Here is a 27,545-nt window from a genome sequence, read left to right as displayed (position 1 = left end):
CTCTGATGTGTTGTTGGGCAGGCTGGAGCGCTGTGTGGTGGTAATGAGGAGCGCTGAAGGCCAGGAACAAGCCGGTCACCTTCACACACACACACACACACACACACACACACACACACACACACACACACACACACACACACACACACACACACACACACACACATGCGTCCCTGAGGCCAGAGGGGCACGTGGAAGACGGGGACCAGCTCCAGGGTCAGGCAGCCGATAGGTGGGCTGCAGATCACAGCACCTGCCTGCCTCCCGGTGGCATCCGCAGGACGCGACGGGCCGCTCCACCCCCTTGAATGGAAGCAGCGATGGGACACGGACGAAAATGAACCAATGTGATGCGTCTCTCACGCACACACACTTGCCGTGAACTCCATCACTTAGTCACACACACACACACACACACACACACACACACACACACACACACACACACACACACCTCTCAGTCATCCTCCACAGCGGCGTCGAAGCACCTCTCCATAAGAACAAGGAGATTAACATCAGAGAAGCTGAGTGCCTTCACTCCACTGTGGGTGTCCATTTATTAAACAAGCCCATGGGTCATTTAGAAAACGCCGTCATGCTGCACGAGAGGTGGAGGAGGAGGATTAGCGCTGGACCGGCCTCATCACACCGCTCCGCTTTGGCAAATAACACAAGTGAGGGATTCTGCCGTCAGAAGGCTGCGGGAATTTAATGAATGAAAGGGAGCGGTTTTTAATAAGCCAGTTTCATAGATGAACTCCAGATGTCTGGAGACCAGCAGCACACAGCAGGTGCGTTCGGTTTTGGAAAGCACCGGCCCCAGAGCGCAGGAAGCCGACTGTGGAAACAACGCGTGGAAGCAGCCAGAACCAGCGGTAAACGTGCCTCAAACTGAGCGGATCCACCGAAGGGGAGACGCCACAGAAACCTGCTGTACTCAGCAGCTCGTGGTTCCGGTCCGATAACTCGGATGGTGGGTTCCCACATACGCTAAACACCTCAGATGCCGAGTCGGCGCGTTGTAGAGTTCAAGTAGCAAACAAGCATCAGCCTCAGAGGAGGAGGGTCGGAGGTGACCAGTACAACAGGGCCGGACAGACTATGCATCTAGACCAGCAGAACCGGGTCTAACCTGAACCCAACCTTAACCCAACCAGGCGGCGTGTCATGAATGTCTCAGCATGTGGAAACTGCCTCCAGCGTGCGGGCTTCGTCCTGCGGCGAGTCGAGACGCTGCCAAGACTGCACGGCGCCGTTACCAGAGCCAGGTTTGCTTTAAGGAAGTGTTCGTCTGCAAGGTGCTGCCGCTCATTCCATAGGAACATGACAAAAACAAAGACGGAGGGCGTGCGTCCGAGCCTCTGACGAAGCCGTATATCAGGCTGACGGCTCCCTGGCAGGAGAGGATGAAAGAGCACGGCAGGTAAGCGATATTCAAACGTGTCATCTCTTCAGACAGGGGAAACTCAGCGCTCCCTCAGGAGGCGCCTCATGAATATTAATACGCGGTAACAACAGTAGCGGCGTGCCAGGCCTGTCAGGTCTGGAGACGGCTTTCTGGTTCGAGGGCAGAGAGCGGCGCTTCTCCGGCTCTCGCTGCTTTGTCAACTTGTTTTCCCTCCGCGCTACACGGGAGCTTTGTCGTCGCGCTCGGGAATTCTCCCCGCTTTGATTTCCTCTCCCCGCTCGCCTTTGGTGGCGGCGCTCATTAACACGCCACCAACTGCTTTTTATTCCGCGGCGCTACCTGCCGGCCCACCTAATTGTCCCACGAGGGACGCGGCGACGGTAAGCACGTGGCTTCATACGAAATTATTGTCATGAATGGTGCTTTTATCGAGTGATTGCGCGCTGGAAAGAAGAGCGGCTTCCATTTGGACAATATAATGCAAATTGATGTATTAAGGAGCCTGTTTCTGATATTTTATAGATTACACTGTAAAAGAAGATAACACTGTAATTTTTCAGGAGAGTCATCAAATAATGAACTAAGTTCCTGTTAAATTCGAGGCTTAAAGAAACTGAGTCATTTGAGTCAGAAACCTCTGTCTTACATAGTGGACCTGTTCAGAACCTAGTGTTGACGCCACAGAAACTGCTACGTGCTCGGGGGACAACTTCCATTCACAGAAACATCGCCGAAGGCTGGCAACAGGGCGGCACATGATGGAGACGCCCGTCAGAAAGGGCTCCTGACCCTCATTCACAGGCTTTCACAAGCAACTGTTTCCTTTCTGAGGCTGGAGGAGAAGTGTCTGAACATGACTCATACCACAGCACCGGCCTCCTGGTGAGCCGAGTTCAAGTTGAGAAGAGAGGATTCTGAACTGGGCCTATTTTCCTGGGATGAGTCATTCATTACAAATCTAGCTGCACCAGTAGCCTGAGGATCCAGGCCACGCATTGACGCAAGTGCAACCTTAAAAATCCACGATCCAGTCGTAGACGTCATCACTTCTGGTTTTTACTTATTTTACCATGATCTGCTTCTTTCTATTAGACAGCGTGACGCTCCTGGGGGGCTTCTATGGGCGCGTCCACGCCTACAGCACCGCGCACCCGCAGCCTCAACACGCGTCCAGCGCCAACGTTTAATTAATAAGTGAATACGTGTGTTATTGGAAATTCACTGTTATTTGGCTTCTTGCTCCACGGGGAGAGGTGCACGCACGCACACACACACGTCTGTAACAGGATCATTCATTTTTTAACAGACAGTACAGTCGTGTTCCTGTTCAGCCTGTAAATAGGGGGGAGCGCTGACATACATACAGCAGAGCCAAATCAGGCAAATCTAAGCAGAACGGCAGCTGCTGCTTGTTCTCCATGGTTCCAGACTCTTTATGCTGTGTTTCTGAATGAACTGACCGGCTGTAGAGTCAGACCTCAGATCAGCGGCAAGGTCAATATTTCTATCACATAATAAATAGACTGCAACCGACTGATCATACTTTAGTTGGACATTCAGTAATTGCTGGTATTTAATACTAAAAGACCACGTGTGCTTTAAGAGGGTCAACATCCGATTTACAAAATCAGCGAGCTCTCACCTGGTCCCAGTCTATACTGCGGAAAAATGTGTGCGACTTGATGTCTGTGAACCCCGTCTGGACCTGGCAACCCAGTCGCTCCTTGGGATCCTGTTGGAACCAAAAAAAGCAGCCATTAAAAAGTTCATTTGAGGTTATTAGGCTAAACTAAGGACAGCTAGTTAGATACAGTTCCTGAAGGAAGCCATCGCAGAGGAAATTAGTCTCTGCCCTTTGACTGTGACACAGTGGCAGCGCCCGAGGAGCTAGCGCAGAGTGCCTTGCTCAAAGGCACACCTGGTGACCGCCACCGTCTCCCACATCCAGGGTTCTGTTTTAAAATGTTTTAAATTTAAAACTCTGTTTATGGAACAGTTAGAACTTGTCTGCGTGTGTACATTTACAGCATGTTCTGTATTTCATTTTCACCTCCTACTACAGTATGACTTTAACAAAGGTTTAATCAAACACACACACTCCGCGTAATCTAAATCAGGAGACCTTCTGCAGCACAGTTCTTGGCCGTGATCCCACACATGGTGATTTGACTGACTGAGAGAGGGAGAGGGAGAGAGGGATGAGGGCGATGGGAGTGGACTGCTCTCACCTTGTTTAGGAAGCCCTTGAGCACGCTGGCAGCTTTCACTGACAGAGACCTTGGGATGCGAATGGGCTTCTCAAGAATAACTGTTGGCAAAGAGAGAAAGTGGACAGCAAAAGAGAGAGAGAGAGAGAGAGAGAGAGAGAGAGAGAGAGAGAGAGAGAGAGAGAGAGAGAGAGAGAGAGAGAGAGAGGGACAATCATGAGTAGGGAGGAGGATGATTCACACTCCAACCTGCCTGTGGGTGACCATGTCTGCTGCGTGGGAGTCAAAGGGAGGGAGGAGACGCAGAGGACAGTATTCTGTTGTTTCGCTCACTTTTCATGGTCTAAGCCTTGGGATTCTCTCAGCTCAACAATGTCATACTAACGAGAACAAAAACACTCCGAAAATAGTTTTCCCCTTCGAAACTTCAGTCCAAGGATGTGGTACGGCTTCACGGTGGCCGCTCCCCTCTGAAATAACAGCTCAAGGTAACCAGTGTTTGTTCTCCTATATAAATACAAAATCATAAATGTGGCATTTTCAAATAATATATGTGGCTGCTGTGGCCAGAATCACTGCAGGAGATGTGTGAGGCTGGGACAAATCTGTCAAGGGGCAAGAAACTGAAGCAGCCTCTTCAGTGATTGGATCCAGTGCGAAACACTAGATAATTACAGTCCCATCATTACTCCAGGAACGATCGAAACCTGCTTATTAGTTATAAAAAACCACCTTGGTGTTGCCCCCCCCCCCAGACCCAATGTTGGCCAAGCTCTGTCTGTCTGTCTGTCTAAAGCCCCGGGACCGGCTCGTGGGCCTGGCACGGGCCCACGAGCCGGTCCCGGGGCTTTATGGGGGGGCATATGGCTGGGTGGCTCCTATAGCGAAAGGACTGGTTTCCGTTGGCAGGAGCCCGTCCAGGAACCTGCTGCTCCACCGGTGCGGCCGCCAGAAGGACGGCACTGGTGGCAGATGCTAGCCGCGGCGCCGCGCGAGGCTCCCGACGGGCGCAGCCGAGCCGCCATGCGTCACAACGCGCCGGCACCGCGCAGGAATTCGTGTTATGCGGGTGGTGTGGGGCGGCGCGAGGCGGCGGGACGCGGCGCCTCACCGGCCGCACGTCCGCACGCGTGGCGTGACACGAGGAAATATTTACGTGGCTCGTCTGCATCAGTGTTGTTGTGATGCGTAAACATGTTTATGTGTATGTCTGTCGCGTGATGCGTTCCACGTGATTTAATTACGAGGACGCCAACGATGCACCGCAAAAGATCAAGTAACGCAGTCCAAACACGGAAGTGAACATCGCTAAAGGAGGCGCCCGCAGGATTTAGACCCCTGCCCGTTTCAGCCCTCGCCCCGCGGGGGTCAATGACCCGGGGCCGTAAAGGAACCGACACACAGGGAACTGTATGAGTGTTGTGCAGCCGTCCGCCGCTTTGTTACCGCACGTCAACCTAACGAGCATCTGACACGGAGTAGGTGGAAACACCACAAACAGAAACAAGCGGCCCGCATTAAGAGGCGACATCAAAGTGGAGTCAATTAACATCTGAGAGGAGAAAAAATGTGCCCTGATTCGGAGATTGCTCCGTTTGAATGAAGCGCACCAGGATTTACGGGGGCCTAAATCCTCAGCCCAGAGCTGATCGTCATTGGGTTACGCCAAATCCTGTTTCTCCCCTGCTCTCGGAGCATCAGTGACGCATCACAGAGGGTGAAATCGCCATGTTTTTGTTTAACTGCCGCCGAACCTTCTGCCGTGGGTTCTTATTATTCACCCTCTATTCCCACTCGCTCTCCAAAGCTACACCTCAGAGAGCAGCTACGCTCCTGACGAATCTGGGGCAGACGTAGGACACGAAGGAAGGAACCTAAAAAAACAGACTTATTTCAACCAAAACAAGTTTCTGATGTGAAAAATCCCTCTTGCTAAATATTCATTCTGATACTAACTGGGAACTCCAGCCTCTCCTGAAGCAGTTTTAATAATCATTTTATTGATTACAGCATTAGTGCAGTCTATTTTGACCTGGTAGCAGAAGCAGCACGAGAAGATGTGAATTTTGATCCAACCGAATCCGAACCGATCCGAATCACAACGGACATTAATGTTGCATACTGGATAATGAGGTTTAATTTGGGGCAGGCAACATTTTCTTGACAAATGAGTCTGTATTCTGTAAACTAATACCTTTTTGAATTTACCATGGGAAACATATAGTGTATACAGTACCTTCCTGTAGAGGTCACTGATAAATTCAAGCACGGCCCCTAAGGAATGACCCATTTCTATATGGACACTGGTCACAAACCAACCACAATATGAATTTTAAAAGGGATGTGAAAAGTATGTATGGTTTCAGTGCAAATGTTCACTAGGGCCTTCAGAATAGGAGGCCTTTTCTCTGAACATGATGTGCGCTCGTCTTGCAGGTATGAATCCCCACGTCTCACCTTGAAAGAGATACTCCTCTGTGTTCATGTCAGGATTGTCAGTGATGATGTCAAACGGGGACCTCCCAGCCATCATCTCGAACATCAGCACGCCCAGAGCCCACCAGTCCACGCTGAAGCCTGGGAAGACACGCCGGCATCACTCATTAGCACACAAACCACAAGCGGAGGCCGGTTCGGCCAGTGGTGGAAACACGTCCCGCGTGTACGGGTTTCAAACGCTGGCGTGAGGCGTGATCATTAAAAATGAACGCGCCGGTGGAGCCTCCCGCACCCACCGTAGTCCTCTCCTCGGAGGATCTCAGGTGCAATGTAGTTGGGTGTTCCACAGAAAGTACTGGTGGTATCACCCGGTCTGATCCCCTCCTGAGTGGAAGAGAAGGAACAAGGAAAGGAAGAAGTGCATAAGTAACCCAACAGTTGCACAGATAAAAGAGCTGCTGTGGAAGATCTGATCTGCGGGAGCGTGAACAGAGGCACAGGCAAGAACACAGCCCCCCTTCAGCACCTGCACTCGATACTGATCCACTGCATTATTGATAGCCCCACGCCAGCCATCCACGCGGCGCTGGACAAAATCAATGGCTGCCTTACCTTGCACATGCCGTAGTCTGTGAGCTTGATGTGCCCCTCGTGGTCCAGGAGGACGTTGTCCAGCTTCAGGTCACGGTAGATGATGCCCTTTTCGTGCAGGAAGTTCAGAGCGATACAGATTTCAGCGGCGTAAAACCTGAGAGGGGGGAGAGGGGGACGAGGCCGAGAGTTTCTACCGGTGCGCGAGACACATTTCAACATCTGCACTGACTACGGGCTTCAGCGATTCATGAAGGTAATTTATCGTGGGCTGGATCTTGACATGCAGGAATCACGTGTAGGCTGCTCATTCTTCGCAGCCCTTCAAGCCTGATTCTCATAATGACTTGATACGCGCGGCTGCTTTGGTGAGTCAGTAGCATGGCTCCCCGTGTGTAGGTAGCCCGCTTTCTGTCTCTGCAAACCCAGGACTGTCAAACCGAGATGTCTGACAGAGGAATCACGAATCCCACACTGCTCTCCCACGTTTTTTTTTTTTTTTTTGCCTCCCCACCGTGACAGCCTCCATTGTGCGTCGCTGGCACCAGACTGATGGGAGCTGCGTCCTATCAGCGGCACCATCCTTCGCCCACTGGCCCGCCTCCCCCACAGCGCGGGGGAATGCGGCAGGGCTCTTTCTAAGAGCGCTCCTCATGAATATGTACGTTCATCACCAGTGATTAACATGCTGCTTTGCATATGTACAGCCGCCGTGTTCAGAATGCAGATCGCAGGGGCCGATACGGGGCCTCGCGGTGCCTCTCTAAATTACCCAGCCTTTGATCCAGGCATCTATCGGCGCCGCCGCTGAAGTGCCCCGCAAGCGAGCGGGCACAATGAAATATGGGTGCTCATTATATTACTCAGAGGTGAAGAAGAAAGTGGCAAGTTGGGCTTTGGATGCGTCGCCGCGTCCGTGAAGAGCTGCTGAAGCATCCCCACTAGGCGCAAGGTTTGAAAATGTACTTGAAGGAAGTGCGCCGGTGAAGAGCGTTTCAGACTGGGTGCAAATAACGTGTGTATAAAAGCTTCAAAACTTCAAAACACACACACACACACACACACACACACACACACACACACACACACACACACACACACACACACACACACACACACACACACACACAATAACTGCAGGTCCCATCTGGAAACGGTTCAGCCAGTTCACTCAGATAGAGCTGCCAGTTGCATGGATGCTTCTTCTCTCTAGCCTTTTTTTTCTGTGCAATGTCATCTTAACCTAAATCCAATCAGAAATTCACCCCACTGATTCCATTGATGGATTCCTGAGAGCTGATACCCGGTTATTACAGTTAGTATGCAGCAGAAATGCCATCCAGAGAACATGTTTATGAATGCTCATGTACAGTATGTGAAGCCTCAGATGTGACTCAGGTGCGTGTTGCATCCACGGGAGCTCTGGAGGATCACAGCTGCACATTTACCTTGCGTGTTCTTCAGGGAGCTTCCGCTGTCGTTGCATATGAAACATCAGGTCCCCGCCGTTTACGTACTCGATCACCAGAAAGAGTCTGGAAACAAGAGCATGATGGGGAAAAGGGAACAACACATCAAAAGCCCATTTTAAGGCACACTCCCCAAGTACTTTATGTAGTTGGCTGATGGAAGTGCATTGAAGAAACCCACCTCCATCCTAATATTCCAAGCGAGCTCTACCTGAAATGCACCGGCTCTGAGCGGAGTACGAGCGCTCGCTTTGCTCCCTTTGAAACTTACCGACTCTCTGTCTGGAAGCAGGAGTGGAGGCCGACTAGGAATGGATTGGTGGACGCCTGCTCAAACACATGCTTCTCTGTCTGCACCCAGTCGATATCCTGGAGAGGCGAGCGGGGAGACAGACGGAGACAGAGACGGCATCAAGAACAGATGCATTAATCAATCGATGTGTCTGATCAATAAACACACGCAGTTGATAAACATGGTTGCTGCAGGAAGTAACCAAAGCCCTTATGACACATATACAAAAGCATCACCTGAACCAGGCCTCAGTTATGGAGACTGTTCATTAAGTTGAGTCAGATGTTTTGCAACTGCAGCTGCAGCGAAGTGAGGCTGAATTTTGGCCTTCTTCCTCGTTACTACATGAAGAACTAAGAATGATGCAGAATGCTCCATCAACACTCCAGTCCACAGGTCTTTTTTAGCTGCTGCAGCAGTTTGTTAGGCCATTGGAGGAAACGCATTTTGATTTGAGATGAATTATTACACCAACATGAGTGAACGTGGATAAATAAATGTTCTGGGAGAATAAACGCATCACGAATTGGGAGTTTGGGTTTGGACACAGGTCTAATTTGAATTTCAGAGGAAAGTGAGGCCATAGGCTGCGATTCGTTGGCCCAGGATGAGCTGTGCAGATGCTGGATGGAGCTGTGGACAGACATCTCCTGGCTTCATGAGCCCATCAGGCTGGAGGTATTTTTTAAACAATAGTGCCACCTAGTGGTGTTTTAGAGTGAAGGCAGGACCAGCTTCAGCTCTTCAACAGTCTTTCACATCACACTATACACACTTGGCCATTCAGTCTCTTAGTTCTACTTCTACCAGGTTATAATGTCTCAGTTAAAGCTTCTACTTCTACTGGAAAAACTTTTATTAACTAACTCGACCAGATGATAACAAGCTTACTCCACTCTGTCATCTTTTCACACATATAGTTTGGTTTTGTCTGTCGGAAGAGATTAGTCGTTTTCTTTGAAACACACTGACATATTACAGTTTAGTAAATGTGAACGTCTCCAGGATAATCACGGCAGGTTTTACTACAGATGAATGCACACACACAGACAGATTCTTATTTAAGCTAGTAATTAGGTGTAATTAGATAATAGTAATTAGACTTGATGTGAGTGTGTGTAGATGTGTTAGCATTCTTATGTTTAATCTCCCTTCCTTCTTGTTTGCCTCCGTCTGTGACAGCGATCAAAGTGTGCAAAATAATTTCCCTCTGGGATTAATCAAGTTTTTGAATCTTGAGTCTTGAAAACCACTGGAAACAATGAAGGTGAAGAGCCTGAATATGAAGGTGTCAGACCAGCTGCGATCACGTTAGATGTAAATAGTAGATGTGAATAACATCTTTACGTCTAAACTTCCTGCTTAGAGAAAAACACAGGGGTTTTCTTTTCATAACGATTTTACCAACTGGTCGTCTCATCACCTTCCTCTGTGACTCAGCTGCTTATTTATTCCCGCTTCCTCCTAACCTCAGCCCCATTCAGCGCCTCCTGCTAGTCTGATTCAGTTCTGGCTTCCTCCTGCTCGCTGTCCCTTTTCATCTCTCCATCCCTCCCTCACCATGTTCAACCTCTGCTTTCCTCCCTCGCTTTCACATTGATTTCCCCTTAAGCGCGTGAGCCCGGTGCTCCTAAGCCTCCACACATCTCCAGCGCATCCAGCGTCATCACCTCATCGTCGTGCACCAGCTCCTTCTTCACCACCTTCATGGCGTACGCCTGCTCGTTCTTCTTCAGCCGGACCAGCAGGACCTTGGCGTAGCTGCCACGCCCGATCACTCGGATCAGCTCGAAGTCGCCCAGCCCGAGGGCCAGGCCCTGGGACAGCTTGATGCCATCGATGCCGTCCACTACGGCCTTGATGTCCTTCAGCAGACACAGGGTCAGAACAACGGCCTGAGTCACCATCACATTCAGACACATCAGCTTTGAGTTGAACACAGTTCTCACCTCGGTATCTGCATCCTCTGTCTTGTCCACTGTACAGTTGTGTGGTAAAAATGATACTGTGAAAAACAGAGACACTCATTAAACTCTCAACTCCATGTGCACCTTTAGCTTTGGCCAGTAGAGGGAGGTGCAGTACAACGATAACAGTCTGCCTGTCTAAAGAAAACACTAAACTAGGTCAATCCGCTGGGGGTCCCAGAGCTCAACACTCAACATGAGATCTCACCAGAGAGCAGTGATGTGTTTAGATAAGAGGTCAGAGAGAGACTCTGAGGGTTCATAGGTCAAGCTACCACAGGCCTAAACACGTCATCTGACTGAAGAAGCGGCTCCATGATTCATTAGTCTGGATAATGAAATCAGGAGATGCTGATTTCTCTCAGGGCACCTGTGTATGGTGCTATGTACAGACGTCTGTACACACCTGCGTGACTCTGATGTGGGCTTTATGTTGCTGAGTGCTGGTCACGCTATGGACAGGTTTGATTAAAGCCTCGTGCAGAAGCTCGTTAGAATCCAGCTACAGAGGTGCGATGCAGTAGCGATGGACCTCCTGCCCAGTTTAACACTTCAGTTGGATTATTTTTGTGTGAATAAGTACATATGAAGTGGTCACATGATTCCAGCAAAGCGAGGACCCGTCACTGATAAGCAGAAAAACAGCACAAGCCTGGACGCTGGGCTTTAGTTGGAGACTGACGTGTACTCTTGGTAAACACATTATTAAACTTTGAAGCCCACGGGCGAGTCTGAATCCGTGCAGCAATAAGAACACGAGAAACGCCTTCATCCGCTTTACTTTGACAGAGTTCGCTCGAAGGCGACACTCACAAAGAGTCAGGGTCCGGACTTTGTGTCATCTGTTCTTCACCAAGCTTGTGACGGTACATTACAAACACCCATCATTCTCCTCTCAGCTTACTTCCATCTGTGTCCTCCGTGTCGTCTGGTGGGAGGTCCACCTCCTCGTCCTTGGCGTCTGCGGGGGGCTCCTGTGACGGCATGGCTGGATCCTGCTCAAAGAAATTCAACAGCCCCCCTAAATATCCACAAAGGCTTTCCTGCACATATGCACTCACGGCTTTACGCTCCTTCAGGAGTGTACGGAGGAGCATATTTGCCAGGTCTAAGGTATTTCGAGACATGCTTCTTAACACTCTGAGAAGCTGAAGGGTTTGATCCGATCTAGTCAACTTGTGATGAAGCAGTGACTGAGACAGAGGTGTCCCCACGGCTGGTGGGGGAAAGTTCACCTCATATCAAGCACTGAGCTGATTACATTGATTTTCCTGTCAGGTTTCAGTGAGACGTTGAATATTTACATCATTTTCATAGAATGAGAGAAAGACAGGAGGAGTCCACAGACACACGTCTTAAGGTAATCTACTCATCTGATGTTAAACAGATCTAATCTGTGCTACGTATCTGGTAACTGACCTTGTCATATCACAGTTTTGAATATTTCTGACCTAAATATCAGGATATTTGAATATCCATTTGTTAGATTCAGTAGTATTGGGGTTTCAGATTTATATATATTTAGCTCTCATCTGAGCATCTGTCTGCTGTAACAGGGTTGGGGTGGGGGTGGGGGGTTGAACCTCCCCTGAACTTGAACAGTTAATTGCAAGTTTGCATTAGCAATCAATACTGTAAGTTCAAGAAACTCAGCGAGCCCTGAACCTGATCTAGAATCTGAGTGAACGACGGCAGGAACTAAAGCCGTTTGGTGCTTGAGATGTGAGTTGGTGTCGGACATGATGAAGTACTCACCATAAGCCTTTGGCAGGTCTGAGGGATGAGTCTGTGACAGCGCTTATGGACCAACAGTTTGCAGTTGATACACTTGTAGCCCTGCCGGCCCAGGCCCCATATCCTTTCACTACAGTGGCCACAGTAGGCTTTCTGTAGGACACACACAGGCATTACACGTTACACACAGTTACACATTAATCAGGGAAATACTTCACATTCTCTCCTATTAAGATGAATGTAAAGTAAATGCAGCTTCAGCTTTGTGCTTCCTAAAACCCACACTCTGACTAAATAAACTTTCACATTCACAGACCTGTTAACTCTGCAGGAGATTGAAAGGTTGGATGTGCTTTAACCCTTTAATGTCCTTTCTAATCACAAATAAGTCGTCATCTGGACTACTCTACTGGTCTCCAGGGTGTTTGTGTTTGGAGCTCAGCTGTTATGTTGCTATATTGGAACCAAAGCCTGTCGCTGATGCTTAAGATGCAGCGCGTGTGCTTTGGTGTGTCCACGAGGCCTGTTCACAGGCGCTGGATGCTGACGGCGGAGAACAGAGAGCCTCAGTCGGCGCGGCGTCGCCATGGAAACGCCTCAGCGTGACTTCAAAGGAGTCTTTCAGCATTTCTAATCTGACTCCACGACGAGGTTAAGAAGTACATTCAGAAATGGACGGCACACAGTCGCCTCGTTCACAGGCGCCTTCTGCTAATTTGTGAAGTCAGGTAAAACTCGTTGCAGAGTCCCGTCACTGTGTCAGGACTATTATTAGTTGCACCTTTAAGTCCTTGGTACAGAAAACATCTTGCTTCCAGACTGCCAACAGTGGAAGCTTCTTTTTAGGATGATCTGAGCAGAACAAAAAGCTTCAAATAAGTAAAAAGAATAAATGATGCTGATGGGCTGCACTCACTAATGTGAGAGCTCTACGATTCTGAGATACTTCTGACCATTCAAATATACACTGATTAGCATCAAACGCTAACTATAACGCTAATTACGCGTTACACTCACTGGCAATGTTATTAGGAACACCTGCAGAGTCTGACTCAATCCAGTCCGGCAGCTTTGGCTTTAACTGACATTTACAAGTTCGAGTTGTCAACAATATCATCATTTATTTCATTTATTTGAACTTATTTGAACTTTTTTTTATCATAAGCAGATGTGGTGGCTATTACAAACATGTGTGTACTTACACTACAATGAAATAAGATGCGTCACTCAAACCTAAAACTAATGAGTCTGTCTAATAACAGCCGCCCTATCAATAAACTAGTGGCTTCTTTAGGAGGCTGAAGCCGGTGTTCATGCTTTCTGCTGTGGCCTCCTGGTGGGGATGGAAAGGTAACATATGCTGCTCAACGGCTCAGCATCACAGAGTTGTGTCAGAGAAGGACAAGACTATACTGCGTACACTGTAGAAAGCAGCAACAGAGGACACGTCAGTCAAGAGGAGATTATCCACAGTGACGCATAATGACGGCTTCTGAAACATTAGGATGTCTGAGGCAAAACATCCTCAAAGAGGCAGAAAACGTAATGTTTAAAGGCAAATACTTATGGAGGAACATCAATCGTGCCTCATCACATGGAGGACAGATGCTCAGAGGTCCCATTATGTCTAATGGGAGGGATCCACAAAGCAGCCACATTAAGGGGGGGGGGGGGGGGGGGGTAGAGAGGAGGGAGAGGGAGAAACAAGGGAGGATGTACTGACCTACTTCTCTGTGCCTTATTTATATGCTGAGAACAACACAGTGAACCAACCAGAAGCCTGAAGGTGGCATAGCAACAAGAGTCGGGGAAACAACTGGTTTCCACGGTCACAGCGACTACGATGAAACAGCATCTGATCAAACACTATGAATCTACTCATTTTTGTTTAAACATGCACAAATGCCAAGCAGAAAAAGATCATGCCTTAATGTTCATCAGGGAGTTGTGTTTGATGATCTGTACTGTACTGTATTATTCCGGTGATTAGTGACTGACCCAGTCCACCCACCCGGTCTAGACTCAGTGAAACAGATCAGCATCCTCACAAGAGTTTGGACATAGAGGCAGCATGAAGCACGCGAGCAGCCGCCTGGCCTTAATGTGAACGGTTTCAGATCCTGTTTCCCTGCAGCCCGTCCATTACGGTCACTGCTCTAGCTGGAAGCACTAATGTTCAGCTGTGTACCTGCGTGAGTCTTATTGAATAAGCTAGGCTCCACGGCGCATCGAGTAATGGCTGTGTCGAGGAAGTGCTGAGTCAGCGACGCATCAGCGTTTAATCTGATGTCTTTTACCATGTTTAACTAACCCAGAAACCTAAACAGCGACAACTCACTGTCTAGATTTAAGCTGAGCAGATCTGCACCCTGATCTTTTTACACATTTGGTTTTCAAGGCCTGAAGCAGCACTAATGTTCCTCCTCCTGTCTGACAGAGCAGCAGCTTTTTGGAGTAAGAACTGATTAAATGCTGAGGCTTCAGAGCAGCTCTTTAACATCCTGGCAGAGACATGACAAAAGCCTGCATGTGCATCCAGGTGCGTGAGAGCAGATAGAATCCATAACGAGACACAGTGGGTTATTATCAGTGCCCAGTTAAATAGTGGGTCAGGGTCTGTTTACATCGGCCTCGCTGGTTGTAGAGTCTTGTTTACTCAGCAAGTCACCTGACATCTGACTCACTACTACGCTGGGTGGTTCTAGGGTTGAGCTCATTGACTAATTAGGTTCTAGCTGGGCACTAAAATCTGCTGTGAGGGTGAGATCAGGGCAGTCGGTGGTGAGTCACCTGCCAGGAAAGCAATGATCAAATCATCGACAGAGCAACAGAGCAAAGTGATGCTACGTCTTCCTGCTGCTCTGTCTGTTTCCTATATGTTCCACATTATTCAGCAAAAGCTCAGCGCCTCCAATTAATTCTACATCTGGTTACAACTTAAAGCAGTAAACACCCAGTAAACAGCAAAACACAGGCTCCGCTGAACGGACCGACCCACTCGGCCACTGTTGTTGGGAGTGTTGGAGCGAGATGCAGCCACTCACCCTGTTAAAGCGCTTGGCCTGGAAGAGGTGTCCGTTGACTCGGTAGAGTTTCCTCCATCTTCTGGCCCCGCGGCGGTAGATCGATTCTAGGAGAGAGAGGAAGCGGCTGTAGAGCAGCAGCATGGCGAAGGACTGAGTGTGGAGCAGGGGGTGAAGGTGGTAGGAGGAGGAAGAGGAGGAAGAGATGGAGCAGCAGAGAGGGAAGGAGAGCCGGCCCGAAGGTGCTGGTGCCGGCCCGAGTTCAAGTGAGGGGACGATAGCGTCAGGCTTAGTGTTCGATGCACACGCATGCTCACACACACACACATCCGTCCACTCCCTCTCCCAGCGCTCTCTCCTTCTGCTCCTGCAGGTGATGAATGGACGTATTACCGCTTAGTAAAGCTTCTGCTCTGAAGGAACCACCAAAGTGGAACTATTGAAATAGGACACAGCGAATCACAAACCGCAGGGCGTGAACAAGCACCGCCTGGAACCGTGATTTTATATCTAAAGGCAGAAAAGTACTGCATGTGATGCACCATGAGCAGGGACAACACAAACAGTGGCTCACTATGAGGAACAGAGCTGAACACACAGGGATGTGTATTAAAAAGGTCTGAAAGCATTCAAAAGGGAGTGGATCCAGAGCAAGGGCTGGGCGAGCGAGGGCCACTCTCTCCTTAAACACCTACGCTACTGTCTACGCCTGCCTGATAATGCTGCTGCCGCGCTATTAATGAATCATCAGCCAATTTTGATGTGTTGCTGGCCAAAACAATCTCCCGTGCCATGAAGTGACCTGGTTGGCTGCGCCGCATCAGCCGCTGCTCTCCCCACTCCCACTCCCACTCCCACTCCCACTCCACTAAATATTCACCAGCCTCTCTCCCAGTACCTGCCCCTGTCTGCACTGGTTTCTAGACTGGCTGCCTACTTTGGTGATGGGTGCGGCTGTGATGCCCTCACTTTTTGCCTCTGTTGCTATGGCAGCCACAGCCCCACCATACACCAAGCTATTATCAGTGGCTGTGAGGATGTCAGGATGACACTGACTGCAAACTGTAAATCTTAGCGTGGAAACAGAGCCAGTGGAAGCGTCTGTGACGTCTGAGGCTGCTCATCTGTGGTCTCATTTCTGCTCCGATTGTTCAGGCGGACACTCGATACGCGAGAAGATGACCTGCTGTGGAAGGGCAACGCTGCAGCAAATCTGCTGCGAGGATGGAAATGGAGCCGCAGCATCGCCAGAGGCCTCGGCTGCTGCTGCTCTCATCATCTTTACTTTCTGCCTTTTCTGACCGCATTCTCTTGTGTTTCTAGGATTTTTTTCTGAGGCTCCAGGAGACGGATGAAACTGAATGAGAGCACGGGGCGACACCCAGAGACGTCCTGCCTTTCAGGGTCTCCTCTGTGAAGTCCCTCTAATCCCGTCGAGTCAAAGCGTCTGGGGGAAAACGCCGTCTGCGCTGTTTCCATGGTTACGCACAGTTTCTTACCTACACTTCATGTTAACTCATCCTCGGGGCCCACGTCAGATGCTCAGTGCAGTTTCTACCATTAAATAATTAACTGGAACAGATGTTTTGACAAACTGCAGCTCCTACATGTAGCTCAGCCTCTTTAATCAGACTGTTGATGAATGAATAGATGAGCGACAGAAGCTTGAATACCAATGGACTGTCATGCAGGCAGAGAAGCAGTTAGCACTCTCCTGTCTTTAGGATTAGAGAAATAAAGGTGTTTATACTAATACACCAACTTCACTAACAACATGATCAGGAAATAGAGCAGGCATATAGTATATCACCGTGTCATGCACTTATCTCAGCCAGACTGAGATAAACCGGAGCAGACGGGCTGCGTAGAAACGATGAACGGGTAAATTCACTGCTTACACGCTAAATAAACACCTTTATTAGACCACGTGGTGTTTTCTTTGCCATCTTCATTTTCAATTGTTGCTTCTGTCGTGAATATTTCATGTGATAGAAAAAAACATTTAAAGGATTTGAGAAGCATTAAGGTTTCAGAGGCATTAAAAATTGATAGCAGCTGGGTGTTTTAAAGCAATGAGTTGAGCAGCGGTCTGCTCCTGTCCACTTGTTTCCTCTGCAATTCCTTTCTTACACTCTGAGACCTCAGTAGTCACGCCTGCAGAAAGAATCTGTGAATTACAGATATTCTGTAGTGGTGGCATGAGTTCAGCTGAGATATGTCTCCTACTAAATAAATTAGTCGTCATTGTTGCTCTTGAATAAATACTAGTTATGTGACAAAGAATGATCATATGTTGGATCTCTATTGACTTTGGTGCGTTTTTTTACCACTTAGAGTTGTCCATCGAAAGCAAAGCTTTTAGAAGGTAGGATTATGGATTCACGCTTGCGCTGATGAATTAATTCCTGCATTTCTGTTTACTTTGAAGTCTGAGCTGACTGCACATATTGAACTCAAAGAACAAAGCTGGTTGTAAATAGCAACAGAGCGACTTGGCTCGACTTGCAGCCTCGGGGGACGGCGCATCTTGTCACGGAGCTGGCGTGTGGTGATGTGTAAATACAGTCACCAAATTAGAACGGCGAGAGGAAGGGTGTCGCTGCAGGGAAGGGGAAGTGGAGCCAAAGCCGAAGCCACGCGAGAGCGCAGGCGAACAGTCAGCAACAAAGCTAATAAACAAAGAGTGGCTTCATTAAGACCAGTCAACGATTATGTAAATTCTGTTAACGCCAAACCATAAATACACCCGTGGGATTTCCCAGCCTCAGCTGTTCCTTCTTCCTCGCCCATGCTTCATCCTGACACCTTCATCTTCATCCTCTCTGTTTATAGCAGGGTTTGTTTACAGCTTCCGATTAAAACTCAATTCTCTTCAGCCTATAAGAGACGCTGAACCACCAAAGCTCGGCTGCTTCAGACTCGACTCGCAGACCTTCAATGAGATGACCTATTACAACATCTCCCACCGGTGGAGGGACGAGTGGTGCATTGCCCCATTTCTCCGCCGAGATGCCGGAACGAGCAAAGTGAATTAAACGAAGGAGACAAGTGAAAGCGTTTTTGTCAGAGGACGAGTTCAAGCACAATACTACACCTCCAGACGCAAAGACCAAGGCGCACAGTCCTGCCATGTTGCCGGCGGCGGGTGCGAGACCTCCTGCTGCACTGTGGTCGCCGTGCAGCGCTGAGCAGTGGGGTGGTACCACCATGTCTCTCCAGGTCAACATTTACAGGGGCTTGACTCATTTCCAGACATTGTTCCTCTCTCTCACTCACAGGAAAGCGGTGGAATGCGAGTTGCTAGCGACACCGGCCCCTCCCGCAAATAGACGAAAACTAAAAAAAGACAGAGAGCAGCCACCTCATTAACAGACTGTCTCAACCCTATCAAAGCACGAGCAGCAATTAGCGATCGGGGGGGTGGGGGGGCGCGGGGGGGGGGGGGGGGGGGGGGGCGTGTGTTAGTCGAGAGAGGCCTGTTCTCCTGCAGCTTCCTCACCTCTGCACTAGTGCAAGGCTTTCTGGACGCGCTGTTCCAGCTACAAATGGTTGGGAGCTGTTACATAAAGCAAGGTTATTACAGGCCTCTGCTTCCAAAGGATCCATGAAGTGCGCTTTACACACTGTTTGACCTCTGTGACATGAGACGCACAATAAGGCTGTGACTCACTTTAGTTTCACTTAATGAAGCATATAATCAACTGTCCTGTTAATCCGGAGGAGTCACCAGAGTGTGATGTGAGGCCTCAGAATGTCCCTGACAAAATCCTGCAGGAATTCACTGCGATAAACAAAGACCAGAGGACGAACACTCAAAGTCAAGTCAGCGGCTACTCAGCACTGACACAAGGTTAACACACTTATTATGGAACACACTTATTAAGGAAGATTATTCACAGGTGGAAAGCGGTCGGGACAGTAGCCCAGAGAAACAGTCAGTAACAAAGCTGTGCATCGATCTGGGAGAGTTTGTGTCATCGGTGACGTTGCATAATCATCTGAAGAATCTATACAGCACCTGCAACTCGTCCTGTACCGATGAAACACAAGCGAGGATAAACAACGCCACCACACTCCAGCAGCCACAAAATGTAATACATGAAGAATTTAGTCAGTCAGTCAATAAAATACCAGAAACAAAGGCACATGGCTAGGAAATCCCAGAATCACACCAGGCATCTGACGTTGAATATAAATAAATAAATAAAATCTGGAAAATTCAGACAGTAAAGTGTTTGTAGTACACTTGTGTGTGTATATATAAAGTACTCAATGTATTGGATGAGAAGTTCCTGAGTTATTATATAACTTATATAAATATATGATATCAACTGAAGGTTAGCTTCAGGTCATTTGTGGAGCTTTCCACAGCACAAAATGTAAGTGATGCTTTACATTTCATTTCAGTATACTGGAGGTGAAGCCTCTCTTTCTCCCTGTGACCCAGGCTTCAGCTGTACTGTGCGTCCAACCAACCTAAAATCAGCTACTAAGTGATTCGAGTGAGCACTTCATGCTGCTGCACACTCTGTGGCTCAGTGTTACAATTCAAACTAACCTACTTTCATGACTGCAGCGCTACAGCATGTACTGTAGTAAGAGTGGGTTAGGATGAAGCAAAGCCGCAGGGTCTTTAGATCCACATGCAGAGAGACATGCTCTGATCCTAATGTTGCTAATAGCCACTACTTGAAGGAGTCAGGTAGACGGAGGCTCATAAACAGGTTCCATCGATCCCAACCAGCAGAGTCTATGACGGCAGGAGAGGCCGAGGGCCACGAGCTGACAGGAGGCAGATGAGAGGAGGAGAGCCTGGCATGCTTTCAGTGACAGAGGGAAGAAGCTGCACGCAGATGATGACGGCAGGAGGAAAACGCTGATGCCCAGAGCTACAACAGGGCAGGAAATCCAGAACACTTTTACACTAGTTCCTCGAATCATGCATTCATTCATACGGTACATACACGCGTTCTCTCCCTCATGTCTCCTGCTGCACGCCTGATGTTGTTTCCTGTGTTGCTCCCCTGCTGCACTAAAACCCGACTCCTTAGCGACAACTAAGTGATTCCTAAATCAAAGTGCACTGTAAAATCCAGACCACGCGTCGAGCAGCAAAAGCATTAGTGCTGGAACACCTCATCAGTGCGACCCGCTGCCCTCATGCGAGGACAAACAGACCGAGTGACCCAGCTTCTGTGCTACAGAACCTCTGTGCGACCTCTGGTGACCCGGCGCCGTCCGGATCCCACTGCGGACCCCGCGGGCCCTACCTTTGACTCGCAGGTAGAAAAGCAGCGTGAGCAGCATCCCTCCGGCTGAAGCGTCACGTCTCCCCTCGTCCTCACGGTCCGGGTCTCACGCTGGCGTCCTGCACCTCCTCCCCGGCTCCTGTCCTCATCCTCTCTTCCTCCTCCTCCTCCTCCTGTGCTCACTGTGCACGCGTCGCGCTGCTGTTCCCGCCTCCTCCGCTTCCTGTCTTATTTGCTTTCCCTCACCTCCAGGCTGCTTCTCTTCACCCTCACCGTCACCTCTTTCCGATCAAGCAAAGCCAAACAAGCACAGATGTAGCGTCCAGCCTCCTCTTAAAGGACGCCTTCGTGCGCTTGCCTGCTCGGGGATTTTAACCACATGACCGATCATTGATTTCACACTGCATTTGCAGATTTCTGCCCACAAGATGGCAGAAGTGGCTCTGAATCCGAGAGCAGCACCTCTGCACACTTAAAGCTAAATTTAAACCTGGTGGACTATTTTTAGTGGCTGTGCAGTGCCTTTTGGAGCACGTCCTGGACAACAGCTAGACTTCCCTCGGGTTTGGATGCGAGAGTTCTGTGCATCACCCTTCAGTCACAATTATTGACATGCTGCACCACATGGATGCAAACCGTGGCTGCCTTGCTGGGATTGTTCAGACAAGTCTTAGTTGTCAGTCTTTACTGATCTGCATAATAAGCAAATCACTAAATTTGAATGTGATTCTTCAAAGTCAATCATGTAAAGTTTAGTTTGATTTAGTCCCACTGAGAGAAATTGTTACAACCTGTGTTTGTGCCACTGGCTGCTACAGCAGATTGTTGCCGTGACAACTGGTCTAAATCCTCTTGGATTGCATCTTTATTCCCCTAAATGTGACCTTAAACTGTGTGACACCACCCCTTCCCTTTGCCTAAACTCAGTCAAAGGTATGTTAAAGTTAAAACTGTGTAAATCCACCCAGCCAGATGAAGTGAAACTACAAGCATTCCTCCAGTGAAAATCGTGCTTTACAGATTAAACTCCATAAATTCCATCAGAAAAACTTTGATTATTTTAGGGCGGGCGCGCCTAGAGCTCTCCCTCGTCTCTCAGCCGAACTCAGACTTGGACACATTAATGTCTAACTTGACTGAAGTTGCAACACTAGGGAGGTTGTGCAAGCATTTTCTGCATTCCTTCACAGTGAGGGTGGAGGCTTTATTCTCTGGACCGGGCTCACCACTTTATCACGGGAACCTTCTACTTTATCAGTTTGGCCAGGAGCGGCTGGCGAAGAGCAGGCCGGATGGTTGCGGAGGCAGAGGGCGCTTGGGAAACGTCTCCACTGGCTCAATAAGCAGAACAAGGCATTTCCTCTGTTGCTTGTTCCTACAGTATCCAATTACTGTGCAATATTTCCCCCTAACAAGCCCCTGCAGCTTGCACTAAAACTTCTCATACTTCACATGCACGTTGGAATTACTTGCTCCTCATGAATTTGGTGTTAGACAATGGACCAGTGACCAGAGCTGGAGGTTGAACTGTCAGGCAAACACCAGAGGTTTACTGTATCTCCTGCATGCTGCACGTGATGGTCCCTCCCACTCCGGAATCCATGTTTGTAATGTAGGTCAGTGAACACACCACAGCAAGGTGTTATATCAATCATCCTTGGGTTTCTGTCGCGTCTTGTCATTTTTTATGCACATGCACCAATAAAGATTTCAAAGCTGTGAAAAATGTACAAGATGTTCCAGTTATAAATATTAAATGATGAACATCAGCTGCCAGCAGGACATTCACGGCACTGAATACAGACAGATATCAGACAACAGGGCACGTGAAGCTTCTACTGTGTGAATACCTGATCAGTGTAACCGCACACCTTTCCTGGGTATCACATAGCTCATACGTGCTGAAATGTAATAAAGGGGATGTATCACTAATGGCGTCTTCATGCTCCGCCAATCTTCACTGGAGTGAAACTGTACACAAACAACAACATGCTCATGTTTGGTATAATCCTGATATAAAAGAAAAATTTTTGCAGAGCTGGGTGCAAAATGCTCTGACTTCCCAGTATCGAAAGTAACAAAGTGACCTACTCATATGATGCACGATGCAGAGGAAAGCTGGCTGAAAGACGGATGCATGAAGAAGATGATGGTGATGATGATGATGATGATGATGGTGACGACCCAGCGATGGATGCAGGCCGTAAAACAAGCAAGAGGGCAGAGGACGGCAGGGAGAAAACACCAGGGCAGGGGCTTGTGAAAGTAGGGCAGCGGCTCGCAGGCCTCGGCTGAATGTAAGAGCTTAGCGTGCAGCCTCAGAGGCCGGCGTCAGCGGCACCATTGTTGTGCGCGCCGCGCGTTTGTGCCGATCCGATCACGAAGCGTTCTGCGCGCGGACGAGCGGCACCAGCTGCTCCGACGTCTGCGACGAGAAACGCTCGCTCGGAAATCATGACTAATCTGTGTTTTCCTTGAAAGCTCAGGCAAGTGGGCTCATGATACCAATCATCCATTAGCGCGCGCGCCTCAACTGCAAATAACACGTCGTCCGTAATAGTCACAGCAGGACTTGCAGCTGCAGCGCTGTGTAACCGCTGCTCCTTCCACTTTGACATTTACTGTTTAATTCATAACAGACACGTTAAATCTGGATAAATGTTCCCGTGTCCCAGCGTGTCCGCGTGGTGCAGGCCGTCTTCCCTGCAGGTGTCAGACCTATTTCTGGTGGATAACGCGGCTCCTGTCATCCTCCACGTCTGAGTCACTCTCCTCGTTATGAGAGCGAAAAACTCCCCTTTAAATTTTACATGAACTGTTCAACGCGCTGTAAGCTCATAAGCTTCTCCCCGAGAGGTTCCGGCTGCATGGGTGACCCCATCAGATGTACCACAGAAGAAAAAGGAGCTTACGATATGAAAGAAGGGCGACTCACGGATCCAACAAAGCGCTGCAGCGGAGGGATTGTCTTTGTGCAAAATGCCCCAATTCTTATCGCTTATCAGGAAGAAAGGGATCTGCCTTAAACTCACAGGGAGCAGACAGGTTTCACTTCTTCATCTGGGTGATACAGTATGACCCAAATTCCAAGGACGACACACCTGCTATGTTACTGGTTCACTTTCAACCCAGTCAGGGAAACACAGGCGTCTGGGAATTAAAGCACGTCTTTGTTGACTTTGTTGATGTTACAGGAGCTGTTTGAGTCACATTCTAATCTACTGTGTGAAACCGCTCCGTCCCAGTCGCCGACTGGACTAAAGAGAGTTCATTTAGAGCTTGACTCAGTATCAGTGTTTAGTTAGTTGGCCTCAAAAGGAAGTCCTCTGCGCTACATCAGGGCGTTTACGTTACACCAACGCACGCACACAGGGAACTGAAAACCTAATCACAAACTAAGCTTTTCTTAGGGAAAAATCAATCACGCTAACATGAACGGGGGCTCGTTCTGCCGCTGGGCCGAGGGAGCGACTCATTAGCCGAGGTGCGATAGCAGCTACAGGCTGAGGCCTGCGTATGCTGTGGTAGGATCATGCGTCCCCCCAAAAACATCCGAAGCAGATAAAGTCATTTTTTTGGACCTTTAAAAAGGCAATAACAGGATGATTGGCCCGGGAGAAACGACCAGAACCAGGTCTTTTACTTCAGCAGCTGTCTAATGTAGCTTCTGGGAGCTATTTAGTATTTTCACTGCACAGCTGCCAGAAAATGTATTTGAGAAGCTCACGCAGTTACACACGGACCAGAAGATGCTGATCTACGCTCTCAGCTCAACTCAGGCGATTTACCGAGAGGTTTCCTGGCTGATTCCTCTGCAAACCTCTCCATCTGTTGGGTTTAGAAAGTCGTCAAAGCTACTGAAGCTGCACCACAGCTTTAAAGCCGCTGGAGATAAAATATACAGGCTTTGTGATCAACCAGTGGTATGAAAACACAACATTCTTCAGTTTCTCCTGGTGGAGATGCTTATTTACTGAAAATTACTGAGCCTGAATAGGACCTTCGAGAATTTAAGATTTTATTAACAGCTTTAATACTTTACTCATTGTCGCCTGCTGAGGGGAACCATCATGCATTTCTTCAGCTTGATCCAGTGACGCCAGCACATTATCTGAGCCCTTTAATGATGACTGGTGCATTCATCCATCCGACACTGGGAGCTGCTGACCAGCACTTTAACCTCTCCCCAGGTTCTGTGAACCTGCCGTAGCTCTTAACTCTGTTACTTCATTTGCCAGACTCCAAGTCAAAGATCAAGTTGAAACGCCATGTTTTTCCTGCTCCTATTTACATGTCAACTTCACAACGAACGGAAATCAATGTGGACTCAGGTGCCTCTCGGAGCTGCTTTTCCCCAGAGACACTTCCCACGGCAGAAGATGAGAAAACTACATGAGCAGGTAGAGACAGGATACACTCATAGACTTTGCTGCAATTCACATATAAAATCATTTTCGTGAAATGTCATTTACCAGTTTTCTACAGTATTAATACTTTAAAGAGAGAAAACAGTACTTTACAATATGTTTGCAATGCATCGTGGAGATGCAAGCAACTAGTAAGCCCACATGATTGAGAAAATCATCCACTTTGAATTTTCCCTCATCTTCATCCGTCAATTTAAGTGGCTTTTTTTGCTTGTTGGAATTAGTAAAGTGCAACACATTTACAAACAAGCTTAACATGAACACGACGAGTGTAGATCTTTACAATTGCTAAATGATGTAAGGTTTAGGCAGGGATGTCTTCAAATTCAAAGATAAAAGCACTTATGGGAGGAATGGTAGTAATTTTTCTCTCTCTTTAGAGGAATTTGTGACATTATAAACTGGCACTGGACTTCTTATTGTCACCCTGTAAATTTCATGGTAAGTTTAAATTTACACTGTCTTGAACCTTTGCTATGTGCACCTGTACTTGCGCATGTTTGCTAGCAATGATTTGGTAAAAAGTAGTGTCAATCTCTATGCTGTATTTCCAAAAACAGAACTAAACTGTAAATTTCAGCTACATAAAAGCACTGTTAATCTACAGTTAAATAATGGCAACTGTTCTGCCTGTACTTTACTGTTTTTTAACAGGACAAAGTCTAAGAGTGTAGGAGTGAAAAGGTCGGGCTAAGGCTTTTTAATCAGAAGGGAAGCACGTGTCCGGCCCACTTTACAGGCATGTGCCAAGGCAGGGACAGTGTAGTTTGTAATCAAGAAGACAAACTAAATGAGACTCACACATTCGTGGCTATGACTGTGACTATTTTCTCTCAACTGCCACATCCTGACGCTGTGGGTGCGAGAAACCCAGACTGGCTCTGTTAATATTTGCTAAAATATTGAGGAATGTGTTTGCACAAAGTCACACATGCACCACCTAAATGCTTCCGTCATTGTGGGATTTAAAGAAAACATGGTGGGATGTAATAAAATCCAGTGAACACAGGCCGGGCTAGAACCGAGCTGCAGCCCGACGGCCGGCGAGGCTGACCCGTGAACACGCGTCTCAGCCCCTGAGGAGTGGATGGAGACCAAACCATCTGCTTAATAAGTTCAAGGCTGTTTCATGGTATAGCAGTACTACTAACCACTGCATGTGCGAGGCGGCTCTGCCAGTGTCAAAAATCAACACAATCCTGCCACGTTTGGAAAAATTCCCACTCAGTCCATAGAGGAATTAGACAGCGAAAGCTCGTGGAATCTCAGCCTCACTGTCCAGACATCATCTGATTCATGACTGAGGTTATTAATCGCCTTGCACGTCATCACGCTCTGCTGCTCTGGACGCCTCCACCTGCGGGTTTGTCCTCGTTTTACACTGTGGTCGCTGAAGAATCACGCTCATCTGCATCCATGAACATCATTTAGAGCCTGAGTGGAGACTCAACAGAGGTGTGATGGATGGTGTGTAAGCGCTGGGGTGTTTGGACACGTTGCCTGTCGACGGCTAACGCTGAGCCGGCCATCGTGACTTCACATCAGCTGCTTCAGCCGACGCGAGAAGGGCCGCGTGGAACCATTTTCCATTTGGTCGCCCTCTGCGCTCGGTCCGCTCGCTATCATTGACGCACTAAAGGAGACTGATGAGGTCTGCTGGACAGATCTGTGTATTTAATCTTCTTACAGATGATGCACAGCTTTTCAGCACAGGCAGCGAAAGCTTTTGTTAGACACCATTTCACTACATTTGCCCCTGGAGACTGTAACACTGACACATGGATGGTTGCAGCCATTCAAGGTACTCCAGTGTTCCTCTGGTTCATTCATGGATTTTGACAGGAACAGTAGAATGTCTCTGAAACTAGGAATAAAATAAATAGGAGATATTAAATCCACACTGTTCATCTTTCACACCTGCACTTGTCTGTGCCTAATAAATCTACTGTAGACATAGACTACAAATAAACTGAATGCAGTGGTTTCTTTCCTGAAAAGCTTATTTTACTTATGTCTGAGTTAAACAACAATGCATCACCAAGGTTTGGGTTGAAGGCAGAACAATCGTGCTCTGCTACAGTATGTCACTGTGTCACAACAAGACTACCATTGAGTCAGAGCGTGTTGAACGCTACACCCTGCTGCTGAAACCAGACGAATGACCAGAGAAACACGACCACCGGGGAGCAGAAATCACGATCCCACTCTGATGTTAAACTGCCACGTCAAAGCTGTCAAGTCTTATTTTGACAACGACTCGCAACTCATCTCAAAAACAGTCTCAGCTGCACAGATATGAGCGGGAAGGAGCAGATGTGGGTGAGCTGCTGCCCGACAGCTCACCCACATCACATCATCGCATCGCCGCTGTTATTTCTGGTGCAAGAAATGCTCATAAGTCAAGAGCTGCATTGAGGATTACGGGCGTCCAGTTGTAACCACAGATGACATCTGTCACATGGCGTCTGCATTCTCTCCAAGGAGACGCGGAGCTGCTACAGAAACACTGGGACAGATGTGCTAAATGCTGAGCGGTGATGAATCATTTTACTTTCTTTGTGGAATCTGACTACGTTGTATGCACATACAGTAACGGACATATCATTCAGTTCTGGATTTCCTTCAGTGAGAGAAGAGCTGAGTAAGAATGTGAAACTATGCAATAAAACCTTTAGCCAAGTCGTGATCATTGTAAGGATTTAATACATAACAATTAAATGAATTAGCATCACTGTTGTA

General features: G+C 48.3%; 1 protein-coding gene across 3 annotated transcripts in view; it reads right to left on the bottom strand.

The window, feature by feature from the left end:
- The window catches only part of prkcz (protein kinase C, zeta), a 52,849-nt gene that overhangs the window by 9,585 nt on the left and 15,719 nt on the right, over positions 1-27,545 (bottom strand). The window contains exons 1-13 of one of the 3 annotated variants that reach the window (XM_029156082.3): positions 20,401-25,722; positions 15,152-15,237; positions 12,129-12,260; positions 11,278-11,368; positions 10,356-10,411; positions 10,077-10,271; positions 8,386-8,483; positions 8,094-8,180; positions 6,667-6,802; positions 6,351-6,438; positions 6,073-6,192; positions 3,637-3,716; positions 3,051-3,140 (exon numbers count right to left, since the gene is read on the bottom strand). In XM_029156082.3, the coding sequence (XP_029011915.1) occupies positions 3,051-3,140; positions 3,637-3,716; positions 6,073-6,192; positions 6,351-6,438; positions 6,667-6,802; positions 8,094-8,180; positions 8,386-8,483; positions 10,077-10,271; positions 10,356-10,411; positions 11,278-11,368; positions 12,129-12,260; positions 15,152-15,237; positions 20,401-20,437 (1,296 nt within the window). In that variant the 5' untranslated portion in view covers positions 20,438-25,722. Of the gene's footprint in view, positions 1-3,050; positions 3,141-3,636; positions 3,717-6,072; positions 6,193-6,350; positions 6,439-6,666; positions 6,803-8,093; positions 8,181-8,385; positions 8,484-10,076; positions 10,272-10,355; positions 10,412-11,277; positions 11,369-12,128; positions 12,261-15,151; positions 15,238-18,224; positions 18,449-20,400; positions 25,723-27,545 lie in introns of those variants that run through there. The other 2 variants (XM_029156081.3, XM_029156080.3) reach the window with 2 other exon arrangements.

The sequence above is a fragment of the Betta splendens genome, chromosome 7, assembly GCF_900634795.4.
Source record: "Betta splendens chromosome 7, fBetSpl5.4, whole genome shotgun sequence".
NCBI classification, from domain to species: domain Eukaryota; kingdom Metazoa; phylum Chordata; class Actinopteri; order Anabantiformes; family Osphronemidae; genus Betta; species Betta splendens.
The sequence above is the reverse complement of the archived record's forward strand: the minus strand, read 5'-3'. Positions and strand labels throughout refer to the sequence as shown.